The following is an 11,848-nucleotide window of genomic DNA, read 5'->3' on the forward strand; positions in this document are numbered from 1 at the left end:
AGCGGAGGAAATAATATCAGTCTCCATCTCTTATTAACACCCCCAGAGGAAGGTGCAGTAGGGTTCAAGATTGACCTGGAGCTTTGAGATGCCTTGATCAAATTTTTGAAATCCAAGCAAGAATTCTTCGCTTGGTCATATGCCAACATGCCTGGCATCTCCCAGGACCTAATCATGTACAAGTTTAGCGTTATTCCTACTACCCGCCGGTACGCTAGAAAAGAAGAGCCTTTAATGTCGACAAGTACACAAGGCAATACAAGCAGAAGTCAAAAAGCTACAAGACATACGCTTTATCTGGAACATATTGTACCCCTCCTGGCTCTCTAATGTGGTCATGATGAAAAAAGCAAATGGAAAATGAAGAATGTGTATCCATTACACCAACCTGAACAAGGCAAGTGCCAAGGATAGTTTCTCACTACCGATAATTGATCAACTTGTGGACTCTACCGCAGGGCATAAACTACTTAGTTTCATGGATGCTTACTAAAGGTACAACCAGATCAAATGCATCCTGATGACCGATGAACACACAACTTTCACTACCGACAAAGGCCTATATTGTTACTAAGCGATGTACTTTGGCCGAAAATCTTCTTTGGGCGGATTTCTTATGCATTTTTGGAAGGTCTATGATGCTGCAATTATCAAGGACAGTCTTGGAAGAATCGTACAAGATTATGACAAGATTAATTCATTATATTATCTTGGGAAAAATACACCAACAGTGTTCGGACACTTTGAGGACTGTCAAAGTGATACCTGGACTTTAAAACTTATCAATATGATACCTGGACTTATATTTTCTTGTCAACGTGATACATACGTCAACTTTCCGTCACGACACCGTCTATTTGACCACGTGTGACGCACGTGAGTCCGGAAATGAGAACTAAATGACTGATGTGCCCTCAAATTGTTTTTTTTATCTCAATCATAATTTAATATGAATAAAGTAATTAATTTTTTTATAATTAATTCTCCAAAAAATGAATTTGAAAGCTCGTTCATCATCGGTTCTTCTCTCTCATTCATCATCAGTTACCCATAATTTCTTCTTCTCTCTCATTCATCATCAGGAGATTGAACGAGGACTTTGAAAGCTTGTTTCTTTGAAATTGAATTTGGGCTAGTGTTTGGGAAATGATGATATAGCAGCCATGGGAGGTTCTTCAAAGGCCATCTTTCAATTTGAATTAAGTAATTAAGGTGTTCTTTTCTTGCTTCCATGGTTCTTGAAACCAGACAGAAAAGAAAACTCAACCACCAACAGACAACCAAACTTCTTGGATTCCAAAATTGGAAGATGGGCTCTCTCTCTATGGTCTATACTTATTTACTCTCTACTTTGTAGAACACCTTCACCAACCAAAAACCAAACTTCCTCAACCGATTTTGGTAGTGATATCCATAACCAAACTTTCTCATACATTTTGTGTCTTCAATCCAACAACTCAAAACCCAAATCAAAAGTGATAATCTTTTCTGATATCAGAATATGGGGTACCTTTCTTGCAAAGCTGAATCTGCCATCTCTGTCTCCAATTCCCAGACCGCATCATCCCATGAAAAACCCATCAAGATCCAACACTTGGATTATAGTGATCTCGTGGCTGCCACCAATGGCTTCTCTGATCAGAAGCTCTTAGGCAAAGGAAGCCATGGCTATGTCTACAAAGTTGTACTTCGGGGCCGTCGTGTTGCCGTCAATAGACCCTCCAGATCTCATAGCCGAATTCCCAGACCCACTTCGATTTCTGGGCTTGAAGCCACCAACGAGATCGAGATCTTGTCACAGATTCACAGCCCAAGATTGGGCAATCTTTTGTCGAGTTTAAGAAGATGAACAAGAATGGGTTTAGGAACATGAACGATTGCTGGGATTCTTTTGCTTTTTTTGCTGGGTTTAAGAAGATGAAGATGAAGAATTGTTAGGTTCAGACTTATTGGATTCAGATTTTTTTTTTTTTTTTTAGTATGTATTGGATTGGGATCTTGGTTATTAGAACAAAGTAAAAAAATTTATTCATCTTTTATTTATTATACTAATAAATTATTTAGTTTTTATTTTCAATTTTGAATTTATTCATTTAGGATTTGATGGAGTGAAAAAGTCTTTTTTGCCCTCATGTTTAGCCTCACATGTGTCACACATGGTTAAAATTGACGGTGCCGTGACGGAAAGTTGACGTAGGTACTACATTGACAAGAAAATATAAGTCCAGGTATCACATTGATAAGTTTTAAAGTTCAGGTATCACTTTGACAGTACTCGAAATGTCCAGACACTCTCTGTGCATTTTTCCCTATTATCTTTTGGATAATAGGCGTCCTTATGCACACTTTCTCTCCCATGCTTGTCACCTTGACTTTAGTGACCCAAAACCACTCCAACAATCTTCATTTTCATGCTTCCCATACAGAGAGTTAGCGGCTCATCTCTTCTCCCTTAGCCATATTTTTCTACTCTACTCTCTTTATAGCTCATCATTACTTTCATTTTTTTTTACTTCATCTCTTCCATACCTTTTTCCCTCGTTTTTGGGATCATTTTTTTTTGCTTCTTACAATGCTTGAGCTGCTATCTTGGCTTCTCATCATCATTTTCACACCTCTATCTTCATCTATTTAAGCATCTCATCTTCCTACAAGTTTTCCAACACTCCATCACCCACATTAGCCATTACATCTTTTTTTCTCTCTATTCCCTACAGAATCCTAGATCTCCTCCACAAACCTCTATCACCACCACGATCAATATACAACCTCCATTACGATCACCACAAAATTCATCATCTTTTCTGTCTACTCATTCCATGTCATAGACTTAGCTTTACTACTCCATCATTTCACCACTTGATTCTCTCTTCATCTCATATTCCATCATCAACCTTTGAAGATGAAGGAGAGGAGTCTAGCATCACTTGAGGAATCACCATCACCGTCACCATTTGCACCATGTCAATGCCTTCATGAGTTCATCTACATCATCCTCAACTTGATTATCACTTGTCACTTATCTATCCCTATTTTAGTGAATGCTTGTATTTGAATCTAGATAATTTGAATACTTTGCATATGTCATTACATGAACAATGTTTATAGAATAGCTAGCTTTGGACATTGAAAGCATGATAGCACACTAGGTGTGTATGTGAGGGTAGTGAGTTAAAATCACCTAGATCTAGGATTGGTTTTCTTTCTTGATTATCTGAACTCAAAGATTTATGCATCTAGAAGCAAGGAATTGATACTTATCCGGTAATATAACTTGTTCTTGGTAGTTAGTTTCGCACTTATCCGGTTGAAATTGATAAAATCAAAGGAGTTTAGGCCTTTGTAGTCTTATTCGGATGCTAAAAGGGTAATTGGATACTTGGGATTGCATTACTTATAGTTTGAACATTAATGCATGCAAGGAAGGCTATGGTGAACAGCCAAAAGCTCTAACTTCCATCCATTTTATCACATGTAGTTTAACATAGCCTAGTTTACATTTCAAGTTTTATTTTGTGTTAATTTGATTTGAAACCATTTCCAAAGCTAACAATCAAACCACTACACCATCTTGCATATATTCACCATGAACTTTGGTTCACTTGTGAGCCCTTGTTTATGACTTGTACATTTGCATATTCATCTAGCATTCTCTAGGTTTTCCCTAACTGGAGTGGGATTTTCCAATCCCTTATGTACGATATCCCTTACTCGAAATCCCTACACTATAACTTGACCCTTATACTTGAGGGTGACTATTTGGCTAACACTGTTAGTTCAACATTGACCCACCAGGAGACAAATAATGAGCTTCTTGTCTATTACTCAAGTAAAGAGTTTACAGAAGCCGAGACCCGGTATCTTGATATTGAAAAACTTGCATTGGTATTGATTATCTCGGCGAGATGCTTTCGGCCCTACTTTTAGGCCCATACTGTCCATGTCCTCATAGGCCATCCTCTAAAACAAATTCTCCAAAAACCTTAGACCTCTGGCAGGTTAGTCAAGTAGGCAATTAAATTGGGTGAATTCGATATTCACTATAAACCAAGAACAACAATATGGGGCCAGGCGGCAGCATATTTCATGTCGAGTTTATCCCACTTGAAGGTGACGAGCCCCAAGTGGAAATGGACCCGACACCTGGTACTGCTGCAGTTTGGGAGTTACACGTACACGGTTCTTCTAATCACAAACACAGTGGTTCTGGCATCATAATTACTTATCCAAATGGCTTCACATACGAGTATGTCCTAACAATCAATTTTAAAGCATCAAATAACACTGTAGAATATGAGGCACTAATCACGGGAGTCCAACTGGCTCGAGAGCAGGGGGTCAACAACCTGAACATATTTAGCTGTTCCCAACTGTCCAACCTGAACCATTCATGTTTGTAATTCTAAATCACAGTATTGAATTTCTTAATGATTATCAATTTTGCTGAAAATTTGCGGAGGTAATATACTCATATAGACCTAAAAACTAAACAGTGGAGATGTGGATATGTGATCTAAAAGTGGGTCTAATAAGTTATCCCTTAAAATGACCACAAAAAAAATGCCTCAATAGAAGGGCCCTTTGTGTGTGGGCATGCGCGCGTGCGCCCACGTGTGTGTCTAAGTCGGTCTAATAAGTGATCTCTCGCAGTAGATCATTTCAAACACTAAAGTCAACTACTACTCGCATGAATGGAAACAAAGAAGGAAAAAGGGATCAGGAATGTCCTCTAAAATAAAAGGAAGAAACAAAAACATATTTAGGGGGGTGTATTCAATTAGGAGTCTATAGGCGTTTTTTGTATTTTAAGAGTCCTTTAAAATCTGGTGGTATTCAATCAAGATTTTAAAAAGTCCTTTAAAATCTTGTGGTATTCAATCAAAATTTTAAAAAGTCATTTCAAATCTAGTGGTATTCAAAAGTACAGTGATTTTGAAAGATTTTATTAGATGCTTGATTTTGTAGGATTCTAGGGTGCCTGGTATAAATACCAAACCCTATCAGAAATCCACCCTCTAGACATGAGATTTTGACGTCTTTCATTTTTTTTCTCTCACTCTAAAGATGAAAAGGCGTCAAAGATAGAAAACGAACTGACAAAGAGAGAAGACGTACTGACAGTTGACCTCAATCTGTGAACTTGGGGGAAATTATCACTTGCTAAAAAGGTATTTTTGATACACATGCCAGTGTTGATCGATTGCAGTGATTTTGGCAATTTTTGATACGTTTATGTGAATGTGTTGGATTCTGCATATTTGGTCTGGCATTGATAGTTCGAATAATACTTGGCTTCTTTTGGGGCTTTTTCTTTTTTAGGCTGAATTTTTTGTTTGGCTTTGTAATAGAGAGAATCATAAAAATGTTTGGATATGTAACCTTGTGTACTTTGTGATTTTTACCCATGAAATAGCAGTACTTTTTCCGTATCCAGGCGAGCCTTTTCTATTTTTGCTCTCTAGTCGCATGGTTTGTGTTGTTTTGGTCTGGTTAATGCATTGTTGGAACTTTTAGGAATATTCCTATGTTTATACCTGCACTCAAGTGGCTCAATGATAATAATAAATTGTTCTATTCAAGTCTGACTACTTGTTTATGAAATTTACCATTTGGTGATCAGTATTGAAAACATGTGACCAAAAAAGCCAAATTGATAACAGACGAACCATATTGATTTCAATGTCATTGTGGTGTCATGTTTTTTCAGCTGATCTGTGGCATGTTCTAGATGTCATTATAGCTGGAATGTTCTATTGCAAATCGCTATGATATTGGATCAACTCATATAGAATGGCACATGCATTTAAGAAATAGTATTGTTCTGAATTAAAACTCTCTTTCTATAATAACAAATCATGTTATTTGTTACAAACCAATACTGGTGTAATTTGATAATGGTAAATGTGCCATCTTTCATATGATAGAAACTAAAGATGTCTCATCAGATTTTCTCATGTTCAAATTTGATATGGCCTTGGTTTTGGTACAATCCCTGTGATTTTGTTGTACAGCATGCAGTTTAGGCAGATTGATTATAAAAATGACTTTTGATATATGATGCTGTCTTATATAGCAGCTTTTGGGGCATATGATTTCATCTTTTCCTAAAATGTTAAAAGCCAACGTTTCTTTCTTCTTCTTTTTTTGATTTGAACGTTTCTTTCTTTTTTTACTTGTTCTCATTGCCAAGGTTATATACATCATCAGTCTTGTATCATTGTATATGAATGTTACAGTGACATATTATTGTTTTGATCCAAATCTGCTACATTGTTTGGATTTGCTGCTATATGCTAGCTAGCTCTTACCATAATAAGGTATCTAGCTAAATAATTTCTTTTGACTGTGATGATATAGTCTAATGCACTCATTACCATTCAAGAACATTCCGGGAGAAATTTTGTTTTCTTGAGTTTTTGGGGTGAAAAACAATGCTGAGCTGAGCTCGATCTTAACTATTTTTCTTTGGAATGAGCAGGTTCCTGCTTCGGTTCTTGACTGTGAGCCGAACTTTGATTTCAAGAAAGACATTGAAGCAAAGAAGTAATAAGATAATTATCCCTATTAGTATTTCACTAGGCAAAAAGCCCGCGCGATGCTGCGGGTATATTATTGATATGATTAAATTTAATCGAAACTATGTTATAGATATATTACATACCAAAATGAGTGTACAATGTTTAGTTGTCCCAAAAATCTGGTGCCTTTGTCAGATTAAATCTGGTATTTTAGCCAGATTTCCAAAAATACACATGCTAACCAAATAGCTATTTATATACATTGTGCAAAAAATAGTTACGCTTGACCAAAACATGTCAAGGCTGGTAACTATTTACATTAAGTCTTCAGATGAGTCTTAAGTGAATCTGTAGAGATGTCACCCCTGCAATAGAAGAAAGTAACATAAGATACATCTTAAATTTTACTATTAATGTAAACATTAGAGTTGTATAGTTAGAATTTGGATTGTCATGATTTTTGTTGAGGATGAGATTCTCACGTGGTACCAAATAGCTCCTCTGCTTGTTTCCCCTTTCTGATGGCTGATGCTTCATCAGTTTCATCATTTATCAATGCAATTACCATGAATCTGCATAAAACAAAAGTAAGTGATATCAGGCACAAAAAGAAAAGAGAAAAAGAACTTGGAATAGATACTGAACAGTGTAAATATGAGATAGTTATATTCTTATTCAACCACATGGTTATATGCCTATCTAACAGTTCATGGCAGCTCTGCAATAAGAACAGCCAAGTAATTCACATTACCATCTCTCTCACTAAGCTCGCCAATTACCTCCTTACCTATTCACCAATCAACTCCTTGTAATTTGTGGCAGCCATATACTTTGACAGAACCTAAAGTCTTTATCTCAAGTATGTAATCAGATAAAGCTGATAACTAATCCTTACATCAGTAATCCATAGGTAATACCTGCATCTCTCGTCTCCTCTATTCATCTATAATCTCAGTCCAGTGAAAAGGATTTTGTTTAGTATTATAGTCAGCATTAGGTTTAGTGAGTCAAGCTGGTCAAGTAGGGAGAGAAAAAAAAAAATTCGAAGCAAGATAACTACATAAAGGGCCTTAGTAATTTCCTGAACAAAATAAGAAAGAAAGCTAAATGGCCAAAAACAATACTCTAAAGAATGAAACTTATACAAGGACATTATTACATATTTTTTGTCCATCTGGACATTCAGTTGCTTCTTTAACCAAAATGGTATGCTGTAGTCTAATTAATCTTGCCTCATTCTAGCAACAAAAGTTAAACTCATACATCTGTCAGCCTCATTCACCACTTTATACAATTTGGTGAATGTAACCAAAGGTGAGGGACAACATAGTATTGATGGAGGTCTTCCACACCAAATGAAGGATGAGAAATACCATGAATTATAGCTTGACAATGCCATCCTCAAATCTCAGTTTTGATAGTGCTATATTTGTTCTTTTTGTCTCATCTTATTTTCAATGATGCAGTTTGGAAGGACTCCATGAATCCTCAGGGATCTAGCTCATTACTACTCTTCTACTTTATGTTCATTATGATACCTACCATTACTACTGTCCTGTAACTCCAAGTCAAGGGCTTGTGGGCACATGCCATGGTTGAAGGGAATTAGGAAAAGCTTGAATATATGAACTTGACCCTCAACTGAATGCAAAATGTTAATTTTGATCATTTGTATTACATCTGATGAAGAAGCTTAGAAAATAGCCTGCAAAAGGAAAAAGGGAGAGCATGGTACCTGAATAGAATCTGAAGGTTCCAAACTCGATCAAGCAAATTTTTTTATAGCAGCGAGACTTTCAACTTCATCTGCATATCATCATACATTTATAGTCAAGCCAGATGAAAAAACAAAAAAACAAAATCACAGTAACAGTAAATTTCACCAATCAAAACAACTATCAGATCACTATCAGATTGGTTTACAAAGAGCACATGGTCCAAATCCAACTTTAGTTTACAAAGAGAAGTCATATTCAGTGATAGTGTCGACTACATACCAACTTGCCATTTTCACCAACTTGCCATTTTCAGAGTATCATTTGTTGAATAGAGAATGTGCATTAATTTGAAGCAATTGGGACTGTAGGTGTCTGTAAAGCATAAAACGATGAGTCGGGCATGCTACAAATATACAAACACATGACTTAATGGAGAGAAAAGTGATACATCCACGAACCTGGAGTTAAATCAGATGGATAGTTTTTGAGCTAATGCTTTACATAAAGCGGTTTTTCTAGTAGTGTCATGTTACTGGTGACTTATGGTGATGCTAGAAAGTGTTGTCTTAAGTAGTCAGGCCTGTTTAAGTGTTTATTTTGGGTTCAGCCCTACGGCTTTCTAAGGATGGCTCAATCTTGTCGTAGCCCTCCTTTAGGTGACCCATTATATGTAATATTTTCTATATTCACCACATTCTCCAAAAAAAAAAAAAAAACCCAAAAATATTGAGAAGAATATATAATTGACTGCCGTTGTGTTCTAGCTTATTGCAGGTCCAAATTTTGCAGAAAGCACTTTTGTAGTTAAAATATCAGTAGCTATCTTGGTAATTAGTTCCTAGATCGATTTGAGGCGCTCATTGCCATATATAGGACCATGGTGAGATTATTGCTATTTTTTTTAATAGAAGAATTAGCTTTATTGATGGCAATTACAATCAAAGTTCAGAACGTCTAGAATACAATCTGGAGGTATAGTATACCAAATAGCACTACAATTGTCATCAAAAGCTAAGCCGGCTAGCCTGTGAGCTACAGCTACCGTTACATGATCGTGGTACAAAACTGATTTGCACATCTGTTTGAGCCCTTAAAGCCAGCTTGCTGAGGTTATTGATAATTAAATTAAGTTAAAGAAAAGATTTTGGTATAGAAAAAGGCGGTAAGAATGGTTCTTGCACATTAAATTATTTTCATTATAAAATACAATTAATGATCAATAGCTGCTCTGAAGCCGTTGAGTCATTCCAGACTTGATGTCCGCACCACAAGATTAATTCACAAACAACAATCACAGAAGAACATACATAACAAACGTACATCTAATTATAAGTCTTGCATCAGCAGTGTGGAGCTAGCTGATAGATGATCAGGTACGGCTTCCATGCACGGAGCGTAATTAAAGCAACTCCAATGCCTGAAGGGATTGAAGAATTGTGAAAATTAGGACAACGAATCCTAGTATAGCTGTACTGCCTCTCCAAAGATCCTTGAAGTAAACCTGTCTCACTATTACCAAGGGGTGGTACAAAACTGTTTTATAATGACTATTAAGGTCTTGACAGATCTCACTATAGCAGGAGTAATCCTCCTTAATCTGCTCACACAATGAACTGATCATGTTTACCACTGCTTTGTTGCTGCCTAGCAAGTTGAAGATTACTCCATCCTCAATCAGGACATCCACATCTTCCTCAGTATTAATGAGTTGATTCATCAGCGAAAAATAACTGCAAATTAAAACAGGGAAATTTTACAATATATATGTTAACATATAACAATATTAGAACAAAACACACCCAATGGCTGTGAATTATTATTAATTAAATAGAAATGGAAAAGCTTTTTTCAAAATAAGTGGGGAGTTATTACAAATAGTGGGAAGTTTTGTCTTAGAGATGGAAATGCACATAGTGGGTAAGTGGGAAGTTATCTGCACATAAGTAAATTATTGTTTTCTTATTTTTTTCAATTTTGATTTTGTTATTTACCTTCTTATCCCTTGGTTATTAAATATAATTTCAAATTAATATATGATGTAAGGATCCATATGTAATTTCATATGCATTTTGGCTAACAAAACCTCTTATCTTAATAATAGTATAGATAACATGTATATAGTTACTAGTACTACTTTTATTAAAACTTAATTACTTAGACGAGAACCTTACTTTACTCTATTGAAGACCTTATTTATCTTAACAATGACTTTTTTCTAGTTACTGTATGAGTTGTTGAAGTGGTAATATATATGAGTTCTCAAAGTGATAGATATTACATGAAACATGATACATATGAGAAATGTTAACATATCATAACCTTACCAGCAAATATAAGGCTTTTCTGGATACATCAGTTGTTCTAAGGCCATGGTGTTTCGAAAAATGCATTCTGCCTCATACTCTGCCCAAAGTCTTGTAAGCTTCAACTCCTTATGTGCCAAACATACTGGGTTAAACGTCAACACAGGGTCTTCCTTTATAACAAATGGTTCTCTAAGTGGCATAAACTTCACTCCTGCAACCTTCAGCTTTTTTGCATGGTATTTAATTTTGACGGGCTGATCATAATTTTTGACCCACAACAGCTCCTTGCACGGGCATAGAAAGTGTCTAACCAAATCAGTGAAGTGTTTTGGCTCAAATCCATTCCCGACAGATTTTCCCTTGGTGTATGCCTTAAAAAACTTACAGGTAAGTTCAAGAAAGCCATGTTGAATAGGTTCAGATCGGATGGAGTTCTCTTGAAAATCACCGGGCCGGAAACAAGGGAAGCAGCATTGCTGACTGTTGGTGCTATCTTTATGGACATGTCCCCCAACTTGTGCTTGGTCTCCATTGCCAAGATGGCCATTGGAAAAGGTAGGTATGGCAAAGTCATATAGCTTTTGAAGAAGAAAATAAGGAAGCTGATTTTCCAACAGTATCAGGTCCCTCTCCACCGTTTTCCTCAGCCACGGTGATCTCAGTATATAATAATTTGCATTATGTTGTTCTTGTTCAGAATTAGTCAAAAAGAGTTCAATTATGAAGCAGGCGTCAACTAGGATGAGGTTCAAAAAGTCGATCTCACATTTAAAGGTACCTGCATAACAATTTAGAATTGTTTCTCGATGATCCATCATGAAGCTCCTTAGTTCGTCCTCACTTTTCGAAGAACGTCTGCAAAACAACTCATAATATTTGTTCTTATGGGCCTCCATGTCCCTCAGTTTTGGATTTCCATGGTGGAAAGGCCCTATTGAAAGTGTTTGAGGAGTGTATGCTGCTTCATCTACATTGCGGAGCTGGCTGGGAACCCTATAGATACACCATTCCTGCAAGAACAATACGGGTGCATTCTCTCTTTGTTCACTCTGAGGTTCTACCATTTCCGAAGTCTTGATTTCCCTGGAGAAAACAAAACGAAACTATAATCAGTGCCAAATAATGTGACACTCCCAAAACCATAATTGCTGGTATTCCTTCCCCCTCGCCCCAGTTATCAAAAGTTTGTCAACAAAAGTGATCTTAGAACCACTGTTAATCTGTTATGCATTATCTCTCGGTGCCTCATATGTATGTAGCAGCTACATGATTGAACACTGTTTTGTTTCTGCAGAATAAAGAGGCA

The 11,848-nt window shown here is 36.5% G+C and overlaps 1 protein-coding gene across 1 annotated transcript; it reads right to left on the reverse strand.

Annotated features, from left to right (window-relative positions):
- Positions 1–9,467: 9,467 nt before the first annotated feature.
- Positions 9,468–11,606, reverse strand: LOC112201020 (UPF0481 protein At3g47200). Its single transcript, XM_024342032.2, has 2 exons — positions 10,561–11,606; positions 9,468–9,966 (listed from the first exon to the last, which is right to left on the reverse strand). The coding sequence occupies exons 1-2, from the start codon at positions 11,604–11,606 to the stop codon at positions 9,636–9,638; spliced, it is 1,377 nt and encodes a 458-aa protein (XP_024197800.1). The 3' UTR covers positions 9,468–9,635.
- Positions 11,607–11,848: the final 242 nt, after the last annotated feature.

Source organism: Rosa chinensis, chromosome 4, assembly GCF_002994745.2.
Source record: "Rosa chinensis cultivar Old Blush chromosome 4, RchiOBHm-V2, whole genome shotgun sequence".
Classification (NCBI taxonomy): domain Eukaryota; kingdom Viridiplantae; phylum Streptophyta; class Magnoliopsida; order Rosales; family Rosaceae; genus Rosa; species Rosa chinensis.